This window comes from Astyanax mexicanus, chromosome 19, assembly GCF_023375975.1.
Source record: "Astyanax mexicanus isolate ESR-SI-001 chromosome 19, AstMex3_surface, whole genome shotgun sequence".
Lineage (NCBI taxonomy): Eukaryota > Metazoa > Chordata > Actinopteri > Characiformes > Acestrorhamphidae > Astyanax > Astyanax mexicanus.
The window spans coordinates 19,756,928-19,778,911 of record NC_064426.1 but is presented as its reverse complement, the minus strand read 5'-3'; the positions used below and the strand labels follow the sequence as shown (position 1 = coordinate 19,778,911).

At 39.1% G+C, this 21,984-nt stretch overlaps 1 protein-coding gene across 2 annotated transcripts; it reads left to right on the top strand.

The window, feature by feature from the left end:
* Nucleotides 1-2,580: 2,580 nt before the first annotated feature.
* Nucleotides 2,581-21,572, top strand: si:dkey-16l2.17 (serine protease 33). Of its 2 annotated transcripts, XM_022677011.2 has the most exons (7): nt 2,581-2,788; nt 12,832-12,882; nt 13,656-13,688; nt 13,785-13,950; nt 14,676-14,947; nt 19,597-19,763; nt 20,374-21,572. In XM_022677011.2, the coding sequence occupies exons 2-7, from the start codon at nt 12,834-12,836 to the stop codon at nt 20,632-20,634; spliced, it is 948 nt and encodes a 315-aa protein (XP_022532732.1). In that variant the 5' UTR covers nt 2,581-2,788; nt 12,832-12,833; the 3' UTR covers nt 20,635-21,572. The 2 variants fall into 2 exon arrangements, with proteins under 2 accessions (XP_022532732.1, XP_022532723.1); XM_022677002.2 differs by having other exon boundaries at nt 2,588-2,788; nt 13,656-13,950.
* Nucleotides 21,573-21,984: the final 412 nt, after the last annotated feature.

Below are 21,984 nucleotides of genomic sequence, written 5' to 3'. Positions count from 1 at the left end.
TTCAAGAAAAATGAAAAGGTGAATCTTCTCTCAATTTTTAGATTTGTCCATTTTTACATCTGATGGGTCAGTGTAACGATTATTAATTACATTTTATAACCGTTTTAGGCTAAATGCAAAAAAAGAAAATTTGATGAAAAAACTCATTATTTTTTTTATATATTTATATATTTTTTATATATTATATATTTTTATATATATATATATATATATATATATATATATATATATATATATATATATATTATTATATATATATAATATATATATTATATATATTGTGCAATATACAATAAATAAGTTGTCATCTATTTTTCCAATTTTAGTTTTTTCATCTCTCCTCTCACAATTTAAATTTTCTTTATTTTCAGATATTTCCATTTTTGCATTTTGCAAGTTGGATTATAACATTAGATTTGTGTTACAAGATACAAAAATAGACAAATCTGAAATCGAGGGAAGATTCAACTTTTCAACAAAATTATGTTTGTAAAAGGCCGTAAAAAGATAATTGAAAAACTGGATGAAAACCTACTTGTTCTTCATTTTTATTTCAAGATTGATTCAATAAAGACTTTTACAGAGCAAATAGTTTTGACACCTATAACCACATAGAAAAAACTGCCCTGTTTTCAGTAGAGTGCAATATACAATCAGCTACACATGCCAATATTTTAAAGAGTTCAGCAACTGTTAAAAATAAAATAAACTGTGCTCCACACCAATGTGCTCTGAACCAATAATAAGAAGAAGTTCAATTCTCACTTTCTCAAAGCTCTTCTCAGATTCTCCAACAGGATAGGATGGACAGTAATTCAGGAAATCCATGATTACATTATAATTTAATGTCACAGTATAAGTTGATTTGTGTTTGTAGGTACTGCATCAGAGAATGAAGTATAAAACATGCTGATGCCTGAAGTGGTAGAAAAATAAAAACACTTCCATCCTGCTTTCTTTTAAATTAAAGGTGATCCAACCACCTTACATCAAACCCAACACTTACAGTCGTTATAAACTCTCCCATTTATTCAGCTGAAAATGTGTTTAGCAGTAAAGTAACAGTTTTAGGCAGAGGTGATAAATATGACCAGTTTAATAATTGAGAAATAAATAAATAAATAAATGTGCAATATGGACAAGTGAGCTGCCTCAATGTGCTGGAATAACAGTGACATGGAGAAGGTGTGAGCATGTGAGAAAACGTCAGTGTGATAAGCAGTGGGGTCATCAGTATATTTAACAGGAGTGCACAGCGTAAGGCCCCAGGGCCCCCAAAGCTCTTCCACGAGAACAGATATCAAACTCAAATTTAAACCTCTTTTTACGGCCCTGGTTAATAATGAATGGTACACTGCAGCATGAACTCCTTCTCCTATGACTTTCTAAAATAAACAGCATTAGGCAAATTCCCATTAGCATTATTCCCATTCAAACTGACTATATTTCCCAGCATTCTCTTTCTATTATTTTAGAGGTCTTTTTTCAGTCCTTTTAGCACCCAGGAGCTGGTAGCTTCTTGTTTCAAAAATGCAGAAAATACACATTTATAGCATGTACATATAATATACTTGTATAGCATAATAAGCTACAGTTGGATTAGAACAAAATACAATTGTATAAAGTTCAGCATGAGTGACCTTGTGGTGATTGAGAACGTTACCCAATATCTCTTTGTTTTAGCTTTCTTCCCAGCAGAGACAGAAAAAGTATATTGTGGGTATTTTAGTTTTTTGTGCCTTTAGAGATAACTTTCATATAACCCCTCCATGTAAACATGTAAGAAGAAATATTTAAAATTTAACATTAAAAGCGACTTATAGGGGCGCCGAGTGGTCCAGCGGTCTAAAGTGCTGCCACTGTGAGTGGAGGTCGCAGGTTCAAACCCCTGCTCATGCAGCTTTGCCATCAGCTGCCGGCGCTCAGAGGGAGCAAAACTGTCCTTGCTCCCTCCGGGTGGGTAGATGGCGTTCTCTCCCCACATCACTCCTAGGGTGATGTCTGCAGCGCAGGGTGTCTGTGAGCTGATGTACCGGAACCGAGTCGCTGCTCTTTCCTCCTTCATGGCTGCTCGGCAATGCTGCATCAGCAGCAGCTCGATGTCCGTGTAAATTGGGAAGAAAAAAATGGGAAAAATTAGAAATAAAATTATATATAAAAAAAGTGTCTGCAACTCATAAACCACTTTTCCATAGAAACGTGATTTTTTGCTGAATTTCTCCACACTGCCAATAAAGTGATTAATATGGAAACACATGACTTCTGTGTAATCTGAAGTCTTATAAATATGAGAAACAGCTAAAAGAATAGACACAGTATTCTGATAATGACCTGTAGACATGTGTGATTATGAAGAATACTTCTTCTAAGGTCTACAGGAAGTTCACCTGATGTAAGGTAAAGGTCCTACACTCACCCATTCATCTCCATTACGGCGCTGCTGTTTGTGTGGAAACTGAACACTGGGGCCTTTGGGAGCTCAGGAGCTCAGGTGTGTGACGTGGCACTTGTTGATTGGCTGTTGCAGGCAGGTAACAGGCTGTTGCACTCCCCCCTGCCCCCCTCCCTCCACATAGCAGTGTTTCAGCGGGGCCTCCAGACCTGTAGCATCACCGAGCAGCACAAAGCACAAGGAGTTCAAACTATGCCGGGCATTCTCCACCAGAGCCCTATCTCTCAGCTATCAGCTCTATCAGGAGAAAAACGGGAAGAACTGCTGAAAAACACAGAAAAGAAACTCTAATGAGGAATTAAATCAGAGTTCTTGGCTGTTTTTGATCTTCTCTTGGTAAGAAAACCTATTCTTTGTTGATACTGTGTAATGGCTGGAGGTGGAGTTTTGGGAAGCTTTGGGAACCTTTTTTTCTTCAAATTTGGGTAGAAATTAAACCTGTAACCTGTACAACTATAAAACAAAAATCTCCTGCTATAAATAATTTAGTGAGTAAAAGATGACCTGATTTCCCAAAGACATGAAGTTAAAATGTTTATTTTAAAATTACTCTTAAAATGTTCAGTATGTTTCCACATAAAAAATAGCTTTTGTTTGTGTGTGTGTGTGTGTCCATGACAAAATCTCCAGCTACACCTCTTGACCTTATTGTTGATTTTTTTTTCTTTCCATCTTCAGCATTTTTGTTACAAATGGTGTGATGTTTGTTTGCTTCCAGAATTCACTGGTATTTAATTAAATGTCTACAAAATCTCCTCTACTATTAACAAAATGTTTGTGTCATTGAATGCAATCCAAAACTGGAGCATAATCCAACCACCACCATGCTTAACAGCTTTCTTAATTATTTTCTCAAATATCTGATTTACATTAATCAGTACTTGGGTCTAGGGGTATAAGAAAAGTATTCATATATTTAAGTATCACTTAAAAACATAGTATAAATTTTGAATTTATAGTTTGTTTGTAAAGGTTTGTGTCAGACAGAGCTTTATTCTGTGTTGTACCGTGTTTATTTTTTGCCCACTGTTTTACTTGATTTAGTCATTTCATTTCACTGATTGCATAAAAATAAACTTTTCTTTTTCTAATATTTTATAAATGTAACAGAGTTCAAACATACAAGTGTTTTATTGTTAGAATTCCCCAAAAATCTTCTTCTTATATTCTGCCTGTATTGATATAGAGTGGCTGGGTTGGAATGGCTCCTCCCCTTTTCCCCTCTTATATTTCCTCCCCTCACCCTGCCTCTTCCCTTTCTGTACATGATGTGTAATGGAGAGGTAGGTGTCAGAAACTGCTTTGATTTTAATCCAAAATAATCCTATATTTTAATATAATCGTAAAACTCCAAATTGTTCTATATATGTCCCCAAGTTTATTAACAACTATTGTACATTAAAATATCTTGCTAGTAATCAATATTAAAACTTTTAGATGCATGGTTGTGCACTGCTAATGCTACAGCACATGGTCTATGCTAGCATGCAGGCTAACTAGCTAATTATTCCCTGTTTTTATATGCTTTTATACTTAAGAGAGGAGCGGAGAGGAGAAAAGAGGTGCCAATCTAGCCAGAGCTAAAGCCTGTTTCTGTTTATCTGTTTATCAGGTATGAGGAGTTTTATTTTATGTGTTAAAAAGTTTTGTAGAGCGCTTAGGCTAAGTGGCTAAATGGCTGAGCTAATTATGCTAGTTTGAGCATGGTCTAACCTATTAAATGCTAAGCTAAATATCTTTGACTCTGTTATTAAGTTTTATTATCTTGTAAGCCTGTACATCTCTGCAAATATGGGCCCTTTCTGTACATGATGTGTAATGGAGAGAGAGGAGCGGAGAGGAGAAAAGAGGTGCCAATCTAGCCAGAGCTAAAGCCTGTTTCTGTTTATCTGTTTATCAGAATAAAATCCAGTAAAGACACAACGCAGAGTCTGTCATCTCTAACCACCGGTCACACTTGGTGCCGTGACCCTTTTGGATTCCAAGATCATCGCTTGCTTGATCACCGTGGATTGCTGACATTCTCCTCAAGCTGCTCAGCCTGGTGCAGACTGGATCCCCCCTCCTCCCCTCCCCCCTCTGCTGCCTGCGTGTGTGTGAGTCTGGCTAAAGGCAGAAGGATTCTCAAAGCAGAGAAGTTCATTTACATGCTCTGATTAATTACTAATAAATTTTTAAAGGGAAAGTATACAGTCTAGTTAATTACTAATATATTTTAAACGGAAAGCATACAGTCTAGGTAACTACAAAAAAAAAAAAAAATAATAGGGGGAATTATACAACTTAATTTGAAGGTTTTTTTTAAGTGACCCTGTTTAAACTGTGATTCCATTATATGCAAATAACCTCTAATTCAGATTGCATTACACATGTTGTACTGATGAAGTGTGTTAGTTTTATTATGTAATTTTATTTTTTTTTACTTTTTTTTACAAAGCAAAGGCGTAAGCTTCAAACATGTCAGGGTCTGATACACATAAAGACAGAGAACACAGTCCTTTTTCTCAGAATGTGACATATGCATTTGGGAGGGGTTCACCAGTCATAGGTTATGGGAGAGGCAGACCGGCAGCCTCTAACTTAGAAAGCCAGGATGACACAGTTAACCAGTTAATGTCAGATTGTCACAAAGGCCCAGCAGCAGTCTCCACTCCCATTGGCCACAATGTTTCTGAGTCTCTGCCCCCAGTAATAAGCACAGATGTCTTAAGTGATGTTATGGCTGGCTTAGCCAAGCAAATAAGTGACAGTATCACTGCTAGTATCCAAACCATGTACCAACAAAGCAACTCTCAGACTCAGAGTAGCAACCATCAGTCACAGTCTGTCTTTGATGCTTCAAAGCTGAATATTACAGTCCAGTCAGATGTTAAGCCACCTCCTCTTTTTCGTGGTGATGGTATGGACAGTCTTTCAGTCCATGAGTGGGAAGACATAATGATGAGCTACCTTCATCATGTAAACTATGCTGAAGAAGAAATTGGAGAGTTTATCCTAAGTCGACTGACAAGCAAAGCTAAAGACATGGTGAAAGTTTCTCTACGCAGTAACTCACAGCTGCACTCCTGCAGCCCAACTGCTATATTTGATATTCTAAAATGCCATTTCAGTGAGTTGACATACTCCAATATGCCTATGAGAGACTTCTATAACACAGTCCCCAAGGCTGGTGAGAGTCCTATCGATTACTGGATTCGTCTCAATAAGGCCATAGACGTAGCAGATGAGTGTTTGAAGAGACGGAGTAAGAGTGTTGAGGATCAAAGTGCTGAAGTTGTAATGATGTTCATCTCCCATTGCCCAGACCCTGGTCTTGCGTTGTCTTTCTCTTTCAAGTCAGCAGAAAAATGGACTGCAGCCGAGGTCCAAGAAAGACTGGATGCCCACCAGAGAGATGTGAGGAAAGGAACAGCCCATGCTGTACGACCATCGGTTCCAGCACATAGACTGGGTCTAGCACCAATCACCCAAGCACTTATCAAACAAGACGAGTTCCAACATCCTCTTCATGACACTAAACAGCACCGTGATGCTTCAGCAATGCTGTCAATGCCCTCCTCTGATCATTCAGCCACAGAGCCAGGCCTTAGACAGGTAGTGAGTATGCTTGACAAAGTGCTTTCACTGTGCAGTACGACTCTTTCCTCTTCTAATGTGCACCACAAGCAACCCTATAGCACACAAAGCCAAACCCGACAGCCTTGCAGAGTATGTGGTAAAAGAGAACACTCAACGTATGATCACTGTAAACTTCACCGACTTTGTCGTCACTGCTTGAAAGCAGGGCACTTCAAAAGTGAGTGCCCAGAAGCTACCCAGCCTCAAGTGACCAATACACAGACTCCCAACAGTTCTTTAAACTAATTAGCCCATGTAGTGAGAGGGGAAACATGGGCAGAGTTAATGCAACCCTCGCTGAGCCAGATTTGGAAACAATTTATGTTAACAGTTGTGCACACTTACCAGCAGAGAAAACAGCCATTTTTGTAGGTTCACAGAGACTAGAGGGAGCCAGTGAATTGTTTTATACTCCAGTAATAGTCAGTGGCCAGGTTACATTAAAAGGACTGTTAGACTCTGGTTCCATGTCATGCACAATCAGTGAAGAGGGTGAACTAAAACTGAGAAATGCTGGTGTTCTTCCCTGCCCACAGCCATCTCCAAGTAATATAGTGCTCATTGGCTGTGGTGGCTTAACTACTCACCCGAAGTGCATATATGAGCTGAATGTTGAGATATGTGAATCTAAATTGATTGTACCAGTCTTGGTTGTCCCTGGCCAGCGTGATGAATTCATTATTGGAACTAATGTCATCAAGCCTGTTATACAGAAGATGAAATCTGACAAAAAGTACTGGACTCTCATCTCATCCAGGACTGAGGACTCAGAGTGTGAGCAGCTGCTTGAGTTACTAAGCTGTGTTTCTCAGAGGTCAGACCGGAAGTCAGTAAGTAAAGCTGGCACAGTGAAGTTGCAACAAGCAGTCACACTACTCCCGAAAAAGGAGTATTTAGTATGGGGAAAACTACCAAGCAATGCCAACGTGTCACCAGGAGCCACAGTTGTGGTTGAACCTACTTCATCTCGTGCTGGCCCTAGGAACATTCTAGTGGGTAGAGTCATAACACCCATGTGGGGGGACCGCTGGGTTCCAATGAAGGTCATGAATGCGTCCCTTAACCCTGTCACACTAAAGCGCAACACCAAGCTGGCAGATGTATCTTATTGTCTTGCTGTTGAAGACCTTCCAGTCACTGAAGATGTGTCTCAAAGTCATCCTGTACATGCACACCTTCAAATTCATCACAAGTCAACATTTTCTGATACTAAGCAGATGCTTTTGGATTGCGGATTGACTGACATAAACATTGATGCTTGTGAAGTCTCAGAAACTTGGAAAGCTAAGCTTGCTGAACTGTTGGTGAAGTTTCAAGATGTCTTCTCTAAAGGGAAGCTGGACTGTGGCGAGGCAAAAGATTTTGTACATAGGATTCATCTTGCTGATGATCGACCCTTCAGGCTTCCATATCGTAGGGTTCCACCTGCTCACTATCACAAGCTGAGAGAGGTACTGAATGAAATGGAAGAGAAGGAGATTATTAGCAAATCAATAAGTGAATATGCCTCACCCCTTGTCATGGTCTGGAAGAAGAACGGAGATCTGAGGATCTGCACCGATTTCCGTTGGCTTAATGCCAAGACCATTAAGGATGCTCATCCTTTACCACATCAGGAAGATTGCCTCGCTGCACTTGGTGGAAGTACCTATTTCAGCACCATGGATTTAACATCAGGATTCTACAACATCCCGCTTCATGAGGCTGATAGAAAGTACACTGCTTTTACGACGCCACTAGGTCTATATCAGTACAACAGACTCCCGCAAGGCCTTTGTAACAGCCCAGCGTCATTCATGAGAATGATGCTCTCCATATTTGGAGACTTAAACTTCTCCACGCTCCTGTGCTACTTAGACGATTTGCTCCTGATGGCACCTTCAGAGGAGGAAGCACTGAAACGTCTTGAAGTTGTACTGACTAGATTAAGAGCAAACAACTTAAAGCTCTCCCAGGAGAAGTGTCACTTCCTACGCCGGTCTGTGCGATTTCTGGGCCACATAATCGATAGTGAGGGTGTATCTGTTGACCAAGAGAAGGTGAAGGTAATCTCTGGCTTTACAACTAAAGACCTAATGATGGAGGATGGTTGTACCCCGTCACAGAAACGAATAAGATCCTTCCTGGGAATGATCCTATATTACCAACATTTCATCCCTGACTGTTCATCTATTGCGAAACCTTTGTTTGCCCTAACAGCTGGCCAGAAACGTAAAGGTAAAGGAGGAAAATGTGGCAGAAGACCTGGCACCTTTCGTGAGCTGAAACCAGAGGACTGGACACCAGCCTGTGAGATGGCTTTTGGTGACTTGAAGAAAGCACTTTTGTGCAGTGTGGTCCTAGCCCATCCAAATTTTGACAAACCTTTTATTCTTTCCACTGATGCTTCCCTTGATGGCATTGGGGCTGTTCTATCACAAGTTTTGGATGGTGAAGACAAAGCTAGACCAATAGCCTTTGCCAGTAAGTCCTTGAGTCGGAGTCAAATGAATTACCCAGCACATAGACTTGAGTTCCTGGCACTTAAGTGGTCTGTGTGTGACAAGTTTAGTCACTGGCTCAAAGGTCACAAATTTACAGTCTGGACAGACAATAACCCCCTCACATACATCATGACCAAGCCTAAGTTAGATGCATGTGAGCAGCGATGGATTTCTAAGCTTGCGCCATACAGCTTTGAGATCAAGCATGTTCCAGGTAAGCAAAATGTTGTGGCTGACGCTCTGAGCCGAGACCCATTTGTCAAGCCTATTAGCAAAAGACTCTTGTCAGAACCGTATACCATCCTGTTGGAGCAAGCATGCAAAGTGGAGAATGAGTGCATTCAAGACGCATTTCGTCTGTCATGTCAGCCTCAAATATTGACAGGTCTTCCAACGTGTGATCCAGAGCCTCTGTCCATGTTGGAAAATGAAGTCTCTTGTGTTCTCAGTTCTCATGAAGCATGGGATGATGTGCCTAAGCAGCGAATTGCTTCACTGGCAGGCCATGTTAATGAACTTATTCCTGAAGGTCAAGGCACTTTTCCCACTTGGACCACAGATGAATTAAGATCACAACAACTGCAGGATGATGCCATCACTAGAGCCCTGTTTTATGTTGGGAGAAAACGTAGGCCATCCAGACGTGAGCGTTCAAATGAAACCCCTCAGGCTCTGAAATTGTTGAAACACTGGGAGAAGTTGACACTGATAGATGGTTTGCTCTACAGAGTTTCCAAAGATCATTTGACCAAACACAAGAGATTCCAATTTGTCCTGCCTGAGTCTCTAAAGAAGGATGCACTGAACGGTGTTCATGATCTGGCCGGACACCAGGGTCAGCCACGTACTCTTTCTTTGGCGCGCCAGCGATTTTTCTGGTGTAACATGGAAAAAGACATTAGGAGCTATGTTAGGTCCTGTCAGAGGTGTGTTTTTAGCAAAACTCCAGAACCAGCAGCAAGAGCCCCGTTGGAAAGTATTAAAACCACTGCTCCACTGGAACTTGTCTGTATAGACTTTTGGTCAGCTGAAGACAGTAATAACAAAACAGTAGACGTTTTAGTAGTGACAGATCATTTCACAAAACTAGCACTTGCTTTCCCCTGCCAGGACCAAACAGCTAAGAAAGTAGCAAAGAAGCTGTGGGATAACTTCTTTTGTGTTTATGGATTCCCAATACGCATCCACTCCGATCAGGGGGCAAATTTTGAAAGCGAACTCATTGCTGAGCTCCTCGAATTGGCTGGTGTTGTGAAGTCCAGAACCTCGCCATATCACCCCATGGGAAATGGAGGAACAGAGAGGTTCAACCGAACACTGGGGAACATGTTGAGATCCTTACCACCAAAATCAAAGCATAAATGGCCTCAAATGATTCAGTCATTGACGTTTGTATACAACTGTACTGTGCATGAGACAACTGGATTTGCACCCTTCTTTTTGATGTTCGGCAGAATACCCAGGCTGCCTGTAGACCTGATGTTTAAAAATGTGCTCCAAGATGAGAAGGTATGTGACTATGACACCTATGTGAAATCATTGGTAAGTGATCTTCGGTCAGCCATGCTTCTAGCACAAGAGAACTCCGCTGCAGAACAAAAGCACCAAGCTCAGCAATATAACAAAAAGCTTAAGGGTCTCTCTCTGTCAATTGGCGACCAAGTCCTTGTGGCTAACAAAGGATGCAGAGGCAAACGCAAGCTCGCAGACAAGTGGGAGTCATGTATCTATACTGTTGTGTCCTCTAAGCCCTCACTCCATATCTACAAAGTTCAGGATCGTGATGGTAATGAGAGGGTGTTGCACAGAAATCTTCTTCTACCAGTCAACTTCCTGCCCATAGACGAACCACAGAGTGAAGAGCCTAGTCTTATCAGTGACAGCATTGAAAGTCAGTCCCTTTCTGCAGACATTCTTGATTCTGAACAAGATTCTGTTTCAGTTTCTCCAAGCATGGCTATTTCACCCTCAAAAGAAAGGGATCTTTCCTCAGAGCATAGTCATAGAGACAATTGGACTTCTTCTTGGATTCAGAAACACTCTGCTGGACAGAGAAGAGACACTAGTCTGTTAGAAGATGACTTTGCAAGTGGGAACCCAAATGAACAGCTTCCTAATGACACCATCCAACCTTTGTCTGAATCAAGCCCCAGACAGTCCCCATCTACAGACTGGCCTCCTGACCATCTCACATCCAGATTTGGAAGAGCTATAAAACCAGTTTGCCGGTTGATAGAATCAATGGTCCAGCTAGAGAGCATATTTAGTACTGACACAACAAGGTCAACAGTTATTCATGTTTAATCCAAGCTGTGAAAATACTTTTCGTTACTGTTTCAATACTTACCATGAAATGTTATCCAGATGTAGTCAGATGTAGTATAGGTGTAAAAGGCACTATATGTATCTTTGGAAAGGTTAGAGAACTGATCACTCTCTGTCTTCCAACAACCTTTAATTAGGTAGCTAATGAGCTGATAAACACACTTGTTTTACAGTTGGTGTGATACTGGCTAAGTGGATGTTATTTTATCATTAGTTTTCTCTCTGGTCTCTTGACTTCAAAAGGTTAATACTTTTTTTTGTTATTGATTATTACATTTAAGGTTCAGAATTTTTGTGTAATTCTTGGGGGGTGAGTGTAACAGAGTTCAAACATACAAGTGTTTTATTGTTAGAATTCCCCAAAAATCTTCTTCTTATATTCTGCCTGTATTGATATAGAGTGGCTGGGTTGGAATGGCTCCTCCCCTTTTCCCCTCTTATATTTCCTCCCCTCACCCTGCCTCTTCCCTTTCTGTACATGATGTGTAATGGAGAGGTAGGTGTCAGAAACTGCTTTGATTTTAATCCAAAATAATCCTATATTTTAATATAATCGTAAAACTCCAAATTGTTCTATATATGTCCCCAAGTTTATTAACAACTATTGTACATTAAAATATCTTGCTAGTAATCAATATTAAAACTTTTAGATGCATGGTTGTGCACTGCTAATGCTACAGCACATGGTCTATGCTAGCATGCAGGCTAACTAGCTAATTATTCCCTGTTTTTATATGCTTTTATACTTAAGAGAGGAGCGGAGAGGAGAAAAGAGGTGCCAATCTAGCCAGAGCTAAAGCCTGTTTCTGTTTATCTGTTTATCAGGTATGAGGAGTTTTATTTTATGTGTTAAAAAGTTTTGTAGAGCGCTTAGGCTAAGTGGCTAAATGGCTGAGCTAATTATGCTAGTTTGAGCATGGTCTAACCTATTAAATGCTAAGCTAAATATCTTTGACTCTGTTATTAAGTTTTATTATCTTGTAAGCCTGTACATCTCTGCAAATATGGGCCCTTTCTGTACATGATGTGTAATGGAGAGAGAGGAGCGGAGAGGAGAAAAGAGGTGCCAATCTAGCCAGAGCTAAAGCCTGTTTCTGTTTATCTGTTTATCAGAATAAAATCCAGTAAAGACACAACGCAGAGTCTGTCATCTCTAACCACCGGTCACATAAATACAGTGTGTTAACTATCCCAATTATTTTAGTATCATAATGTATCGTGAGGCAAGTTCTTTCCAATACACAGGTCTACTTAGGACTTGTTTTCTCAAAATTTATCTAGTTTATTTACATGCTACATAGAAAATGCATCATCTGACATTCAAATTTCCACTGAAATCAGATTTGAGTCACTTTCATATGTGGTCCTAAATTGCATACGTAGCCGATTCCATGGACATGCGACATGTATGTGAATGGTCAAATTAAAACTAATGCGTCTTTTTGCTTTTACACATGCACTATGTGCTTCTCTCTCTTACTCACACATCTCTTGGTGCAGGTGTGCAGCTATAGCTGCAAAAACAGCAAAAGCAAACCGCCTGTCCTTTTTTCTCCTCCTCGACCTGAGCATGTTCTTCAGACCAGCTGTTTGCTCTCAACTCGAGCAAAAGATGCTCCACATATGAGCTGCTAATGCATTCATTTCACCTTTATAAAGCTACGAGTTGTTGGTGAAGAAGGTGACCTTTATGCACGTATCAATGTGCGCATGTGAGGCGTTTCAGGGACAGATTTGTTCACGTTACAGACAGATACAGGTCTGTTACATTTGTGAATGTGAACCATCAAGACAGCCAAATCCGATCTGAGCAAAAAATTGTACTTGAGCAGTGTGGCATGTAATGTGAACGTAGCCTTATTAACAAAATAAGTCATTTTAATAATTTAAATAATGTGCTCAGGAGCGGAGTACATATCAGTGTACTAACTATATAAGTCCTTTCGCCTACAGAGATGTTGCCTTCTGGGATGCAGATGCTCTTCTTTGGATTGGTTGCCACAGGTGAGTCAGCTTTACTGCATCAGCTATTTATTTATTGAGGATATTAAAGTTGCTTAGTCATTGTGTGTGATGCAATTTAGAAATAGTTGTGTATAAAACAGGCCTACAGTGTTATGTTAGAATGATAATTAAATGATGAAAAGCTTCAGGTGTGTTAAGAAAGAGCTTTTCTTGCTTTTCTTGGAGTAACTGTCTCACTCTAACTCCACAACTCATCCCAACTCCACAACTCATCCCAAAAGTATTGGATGTGACACCATCATTCTAGAGAACACAGTCCCACTGCTTCACAGCTCAATGCTGGGGGCTTTTATACCACTGTAGTCCACACCTGGCTTTTGACATGGTGCCAAAGGGTTCATGTTTCTCCAGAGAGCTCTATTCTATTGGCAGTGTATAACCCCTCCTCTAGAGGTAAAAGTAATCTGAACAGGGCTATACAGTGGTTTGCTTTGCCATTCTGGTCAGCATATGAGCTGCTCAGTCTGACAGTTCACATGGTCTTCCAGATCTTCCCTTGACTTTTTGACTGATTTGTGATTTGCAGCACCAATTAGATTCTTATTCTTTTTGTATAGTATAATCTTTACACAATTAGAAAAAAAAACACTCATAAATAAAGTTCTGTATAAGCCCCTATTCTGCCTGGACATATTGCTTTTATTACAAAAGCCACATTTAATTATGTTCTCATTGTCGACAGCTGTTGAGATATTGTTCATCTCTTGTGATTACTTAGCTTTTTTCTCACTGCTATTGTCTCAAACACGCAGGTCTGTGGCTCATGCCGTCTTGTAAGGCACAAGGTAATTACAATACACCGCTTTTCTTTTCATCCTTTGTGTCGTTTTTTCTCTTTGATATCTATATCCATGTGTTCACCGCTGATCTCTTTTGTGTAGTATGTGGAAGGCCTCCTCTGGGGAATCGAATTGTAGGAGGCACTGATGCTCGAGATGGAGCGTGGCCATGGCAGGTGGACATTCAGATGGGAACGAATGGTCACGTGTGTGGAGGATCCCTCATCTCCAGGGAATGGGTCCTGTCTGCTGCACACTGTTTTCCTAAGTAAGCTTCTCAACACTCGATGTAAAAATAAAGGTTGTGTTGCACTGATTTTACAAAGGGTAGAACCCTCTCTTAAGAATGTGTAACTTTGAGTAGCCCAAACCTCAGTCCACATGCTTAGTTCACTTCTGACGATACTGTCAACACCACCACCTGGGGGGGGCAGGATAAAAAAATGTTCCTGCCATTTTCAAACCACTCCCACTATCTCTCCAATTTGGCTATGCCAGTTGTCTCACCCATTCAGCTGCTAGTCACAGACTAGCACATGCCTTTTCCAACTTTTCGAACTGCTTCTAGTGCAGTATTGCCGAGTAGCCAGTGCGCTTGGAGGAAAGCGCATCAACTCGGTTCTGATACATCAGCTCACAAGACTTCTTGTGCGAATTGACGTCACCATAGGAGTGATGAGGGGAAAGAGCGACATCTACCCACCCAGAGAGAGCAAGGCTAATTGTGCTCTCTCAGGTCTCCGGCAGCTGCATGACTGGGATTCGAATCAGTGATTTCCCGATCATAGTGGCAGCACTTATCCACTGCACACTGCAAACCTACAAACCAATAATGTTTGTGTATTGGGCAACAAAATCAACATAGGTAATGACAGAGTCACTGCAGTGTAGTGTGAAAACAAAAGTAACCATTCAAAATATATACAGAGTAACAAACACATGAAACTTGGTTTGTAGCTTGGTCTGGATTTTTTTTTTTTCATTTCTCCAAAGACCTTCAGACGTGTCCTCATATCATCTCTACATGGGTCGCTATCAGCTAAACGGAATTAACAAGTTTGAGGTGTCCAGCCAAGTGAAGAGTGTTGTGGTGCCAGATGGTTATTCCATGCCTCAAGCGGGCAGAGACGTGGCGCTGGTCCAGCTGAGCACGCCGGTTTCTTGGACAGACAGAATCCAGCCGGTGTGTCTGCCTGACTCTGAGCTACAGTTCAACGGAGGGACTCAGTGCTACGTCACGGGCTGGGGGGACGTACAGGAAGGGGGTAAGTGCAGTAACACTGATTTAGCTCAAAGAATAACGCTGATACTGTTATTAGTTTGTGCACATAAAATATGAAGATATATGTGAAATTAGTAAAAACAATGATGCCATGGATCCATTGCTTTTAGAGATGTATCGGAATAATCGTTGTTTGTCTCAAACTATTAAAATGTTTTTTTGTCCCAATAAAATATATTTAATTAAGCTTAAATATTTTTGACTTGCTTTTCAAAGTAAAGCAAAACTCCAATATAAAAATATTTGTTAAATACTTAACAGCAGACAAACCAACAGAGCGCATCACATTTATCTCAGCAGAAAACATGTAATTGTGAATTAATCAATATAAATATTTCAGCTACTGCTACTTAGACAGCTAGCTAAGTTAACTCAGCTTATGCTACTGTCTTAGCTTAACATGTCAGGGGAGCGTGGGCCTGCTGCCACCTTAAGTTTAAAGGAAACTTAGCAGTATGACTTAAAATAAATGTCATTGTTCTGTAAAAAAAAATTACAGAACACTGAAAGCATTTTTAGCTCAATATTTGCAGTTGCCAAATATTTGATGCATCTTTTCTCTATTCCATTAAGTTCTATACAAAATAAGCATAAAGTGTTCTCTTGTTGTCAAATTTACAACCATGTGCAGTAGAGACCAGAGGTGAATCCAGGCTTACGTCGCTAGATGTACTGTAACCCACTTTCATACAATACAGCGAAATAATGTTTTAAATGAGAGATTTATAATGGAAAATACAAAACTGTTGGAATTAAACAGTGTACATGAACAAAGAAAAATGAGCTGTTTTGTCATTAAAAAGCCACAAAACCCTAAACAATATTTTTTCCATGATTAGCTAAAATGGGTTTCTTTGAAGTAATAAAACATATCACTCTTATACATACCACTTTGGTACGCAGACACATAGCAATATGCAGATCAGATAATTAATAATAACATTTTTTAGCTTGTTTCTAATTTAAGCTAAAGGTGGAGTCAGCAAAAATCATGGGCTTTAGTGCCGCTTTAAAACATTTGGGAATGGGCAGAGCTACACATCAACTGCATCCAGCCAGCACATTGCCCTGTCCATGCTTTCTGCAGTCAGTGAGTGAGAATAATGGCAGCATTGATCAATTCATTAACACTGCTGATCAGTTCAAACATCTGAAAACAAATCTAAACAATTTGGTTTTAATGAAATAAATGTTATTCTAAAATACTTTTCTGTGTGCCAAAACATGTTAAATGTACACCCTTTGGTAAAGTCAGCTGGTCTGTATAGAAACATTACAATTCAAAGAACTATTAGAGGATGATGGAGAAACTGTTGTATAAGTGTATATTGTTGTGCATGATACAGAAACAATAACTGGGACACTTTCTCAATCACAGTTAATTCAAAAATCAATGGTAATAAAAAAGAGCTTATCCTGCTTTTGTTGGAGTAACTGTCTCTACTGTCAAGGGAAGGCTTTCTACTTGCTTGTGAAGAACACTGTGTTCCAGAGAACACAATTCCACTGCTCCACTGCTCTGTGTTGGGGGGATTTATCAGTGCCTGGTGTTAGGCATGGTGCCAATAGGTTGATGTTTATCTGCTCTAGAGAGTCCTTTTTTGTTGGCAGCATTTCTCTACAGGGACTAGACAAGTTACGTGTGTGACATATATTGTTTAATTTCTTGAATAAAACAAGAAATGTAAACGTTCAAATTTAATTAAAAAAAAGGTTACTGTATATTGTATTTTTGGATGGTTTGAGTATATCTCTGGCAGAACTTTAATCAAATTTGAATAATTTAATAATATTGTGGAAAGTAAATATTAAAATCACTTCTAAAAGTAAACTCCATAGTGAAGACTGATTGATGTCAGTATCAATATTTCATGGCTGAAAGCACAAATACAGTAAAGGACACAGTAAAAGTGCCTGGGGCTCATGACTAACTGTGTGTGTGGGAAGTATGCTCCCTATGTTTACTGAGGCAGGTAAAACAATGGAGTCATTCTGACTGAGGTAGTGACTCAGGTTAAGGAGGACAAAGAGAGTAGCAGGGAGGAGGAGCTCTGTGCAGAGCATGGCTGGTAAACTGAGAACATAAATAGTGTGTAAGGAGAAGGACGGGGGTCGCCCTTGCCTTCAGGTGCTCACAGACTGCACCTGTTTTCTGCAGTGGCGGGAATGTTGGGAAATTCTCATTAACTTCATTCTGAAAAGTTGGTTCTGTTCTTGGTTTGAGACAATTGATTTTCCACACAGAGAAAGTAGATGGCTGCTCAATTTAGAAGCCCCTAATGAAAGGGTGAATACTGAACATAGTTTTTTTGCAGTATTTCGTTTATTTTGCCATTTTTTTCCCACTGAATAAATTACAAGTTTTGTTTATCTTGTTTTATTTTAATCAAAAAAAGCATTCTCAAAACTACTATTTTTTATATTTATTGATATTGATTTTTATATCCATGCAGATATATAAATAAAGCACAATATATTTACCCCAGCATTTCTATTCTAATCACCATTCCAATACATTTACTTCAGCCATGCTGTTCTAGTCACACATTTAACTAGCTAGGTTAGCTAGCTAGTTACCTTAGCACTGCTATTCTAATGGAACTGATCCAGTTAATAAATTCACTTAATCAGTGCCATTCTAAACATCAGTTTACTAAAGCAGTTTAATTTTAATTATAAACTTACCTTAGAGGTGCTAATTAAGCACTAAAGAGTAACTGTTTATTATACTTTGGGTTGATTGACAAATATCTTTCAGTTAATTATACTTTGGGTTGATTGACAAATATCTTTCAGTTATGATTACTTATTTTAGTGACATAATCATTGTGTGAAACCTTGTATTCAATATGCATAACCAATACTCACATTGTATCTGATCATTTTTATTACTCACAGTGTATTTTACACGCATTTATATAAAAGATTAACCAATAATCACAATATATCCTTTACACATATAGTAAAACATTGTTTAATATGGCATGTGACTAACACAGACTTTATTATATGACAAATTAACCCACATGATACATTTACTAACACATTAACATATAACATATGAGATGTAGCTCAGGCTTGAAGTATTTTGTTTAATACTGCATGACCCTAATTAACGGTCATCAATTCGACTGGTACGGGGCTAAATTGCTACAAAAAAGGCTATTAGATCAAAGCAGCCTATGGATGAGTGAGTGCCTCCCGTAAAAGACCTCTGCTTCAAAGCGGGGGGTGACGCACTCACACAGATAGTGCCACGATGTTTCATTCTGGAAGAACACAGTCAAGGCCAAACACTAGTGGTCCGGTCAGACACGTGAAACTTGAGTACTAACACGTGAAATTATGCATATTAACATGAGCTAATCGTTAGTAACGCCTCATCAGCAGGTCTCACATCATTTTGGGTATAAAACATGGAGTCAGATAAGAGGGGGGTCAGAACTTATGCTGGGACGGCTGTTAGACGGTCTTTCATGTGTGGGTTCTCCTGAATATTCAGTTTGTAATAAATACCTGGTTTGCTTTCAACTTCACTCCATCTGTCTGACTCTCTCTATCAAACGAACACGCAGGGGAGTTGTACCCCGGACGAGAGGTGGGAGTAGCCCACCTTTCATTTTCTTTTCTACAACAGCACCAAACAAAGCATCTTTTGGTAAACAAATAAATGCTAATGCTGAGTTAGCTTAGCTAACATTACTATCCAAATCCTGTATCTGCAGCTCATTTCTTACAGCCTCTTGTGAAGAGGTAGTTAACTGAGTAAACTGATACCAGGCATACAGTGAATTTAAATGCTTTATTTCAATAAAGCACTGCCTGCTCTGTACACAGACGCACTTGGATGTGCAGTGGGGCACCTGAGGAAGGATGGAGAGATTCTAAACACAATCCTAATGTTAGAGAAAACACTACAAAAAACAAAGACCAAATAAGCCAAAGATGTTGAAAAGTTGGTTCTTTACAACAATTTGTCTGTCATTGTAAATCAAAAATTTCCCTATGTGACACATACTGAACATCCTGAGAGCATCACAGGACAGTCTGTGAATCTGTGTACATTCATCTGACTTTACAAAAATAAATTTAGAGAATATGGAAGTGTTGGGTTTGGGCTGGAGAGAAAATTTAATTATTTTAAAAGTGTATTTTTGGCTTATACAGAGCTGCTTCAACCATTTTATCAATTTGCATGTTTTAATCAATCATTTAACAAGTTCTGACACAAGTTCTAAATCAAAATGTTAAAATACAAGGTATAAGATAGTTGTTTTATCATTTATAGTATATTATAATTTAACTTTAAAACAATCACAGTCATGTGGCCACAATAAGAGAAAAACATGAATGAGCTGCTCACTGAATTTATCTGAATATTTTTTTAATTTGGTATAAGAATTCAGAAATGTGTCTGGGCTCTTATAGTTTAAAATGAATTAGTTATTATATAGTATAAACTATTTAGTTTTTTTACATATTCAGCCGAACATCAAAAGCATTAATTTTTGGCCATTTGGGCCGAAATATTTGATATATTGCCAAATATTCTGTGACATTACATAATCAAGTCCTTCTTGATTCTGGTCATATTTGGGTTCTCTAAGTAACTGTGGTGCCTTCTCTGCACAGTCCCTCTCTCTGGTGTTGGAACGCTACGGGAAGTTGGAGTGCCCATAATTGACCAAGCTTCGTGCAACACCATGTACGCGATCCAGTCATCCAACTCAGAGAAAGTGGAAATTCTCTCAGATATGATCTGTGCTGGATACCAAGAAGGAGGCAAAGACTCATGCCAGGTAGGAGCTGCAGTGGAGCTTTGAACAATAAAGGTCTAGGCCATATTTTCTGTCAGTAAAAAAGGGGACAGCAGCTGGGTTCCTGGGTGTTGGCCCTGTCTTAAACCCTATCTGGGTGAGATTAGTTTCTCAGTGGGTCCTGGGGTAATTTTCTCTTTTATGGGGGTCCTCTGTAATTTTATTCCTGTTCTGAACGACCATGTATGTGTTTTTCTCAGACGTCCTCTTAGAAAATTACAGGCTGAATAACCTACTGTTTTTCACAAAGCTCCGTGGTCCTCCGGTAATTTTAGTCCCGTCCGGATTACATCTCTTGAGTTTCAATAGGAAAGTTACTGAACGCAATGTCATTAAACCGAGAAAGCCTAAAAACTCACTGGTCCTCCTGTTTTTTATTGCAGCGCGGATGCAAGTGTTTTATTACTGAGTAGTCCCCCTGAGAAACTAATCCTGTCCAGAAAGGGCTATAGAGAGATTGCAGGTTTAATCCCTGTTGACAAAACAGCCATCTGTGGTTTATACTGTGCCAATTGTGATCTATATTTTAGGTCAAAGAAAGGTTAAGGTCTTATAAATCATCATATAACGTTCATATTCCTTCTTCTGTCAGGGCGACTCTGGAGGACCCCTTGTTTGTCCCGTGGGCAATGGGACGTGGATTCAGGCAGGGATTGTGAGTTTCGGACTGGGATGCGCTCAACAGAACAGACCTGGAGTTTACGCCAAAGTGTCCAGTTTTGCTAAACTGATCCGCTCCACGGTGCCTGAAGCCCAGTTGTTGGGACAAGCGTGGATTTGTGGGGCTGAAAACCTTCTGGTGCTGAGTCTAAGTGTAGCATCAGTGCTACTGGGGACACACTGGACATGTTAACAGGAAGTGTGTAGTTTTGTGTCAAAAGACAGTAGGAAATGGAAGATCCCCCAAGACACAAAAAGATGTTTTAAATAAATAATTATTAACAATGGGTTAGTATTATATGTAATAAATGGACAATTTCTGGAAATTGGAAATACTGGATTGTGAAAAGTGATCACTTTTACCAGAGGAGAAACTATGCCTTTGAATGCTAATCCAGCCAATACTGAACTACAGTATGTAAATGTTCAACTACATCAGCTAAACACTGGTCTTTTCTTTCTGAGCCATTTCTCATGTGCTATGATAAAGGTGACTACAAGTTATTGCTAATCAATGCAAATGTTCCTAATTGATTTTAGTAACGGCTGTTTGGGCAGATTAGTTTCCAAATGGGACAGTAAAGATATGTTTTTATACTACACTACATTCTTCGATTTACAAAAAAAAGTTAAGCAAAGCTAATTTAATGATGCATGATTGTCTGATGGGTCAATGATAATTGATTTTAATATTGTATGTTTATAAAGCAGATGTTGATTGATTAATGTTTCATTTATTGCCATATACACTACATTTTAAATGTTTTGTTTAGTTTCTTTTCATACAAGGAATCAGTTACCATAACCAAAATACCTTAAATTGTATTTTTATAATTTTAATTTTTATCTTTGAAGTAAGTGAAATAACGATGTGACTGAACTTTACTGTTTCCTATACTATACTGTTACTATTCTGTTGAGCATTTGTTGTGGGCATTGCTATCCATAAGGTTCCAATAAGTTCAATGCTTTTAATTTTTTTTTAACTTCTTAAAAGTCTATACAATGTTGAATTAGGTTTTTAAGCTGTGCAGTGTTTATGAAGGACCTGTGTCCTGAAGCAGGATAATGTACATTTGATGAATGAATACATCTGATGAAGGAATCAAATACATTACATTCTTAAGTGTTGCCTGATTTTTTTGGTTATTTATTTGCAGCTTTTATCTCTGTAAAGGTACCTCATTAGCTCATTAGATTTAGCTAATTTGTATTTTTATATTTAGCATCTTTCATTAGATCCATAGCGTATCCTTTCATTATGTAACGTTTTCCAGGCTCTGAAAGGAACAGGAATTTACTGAAAAAATACTACACTACTTTGTCAGTGGAAAAAGAATGTGAACCTTTTAAGTTTTGTAGATAATTTCATGGTAAAATTTGAGTCTGGGGTTTTCAATAATAGGGATGACAATCAGGAGTGAGTGAGCATCCTCTTTTATTTATAGAACAAGTCTGACCTTCACAATAAATGTTTATGGAAGGTAAGTGTATCAAGCATTAATAAACAAGATTTCTGAGGGGGTTGCAAAACTATGAAGAA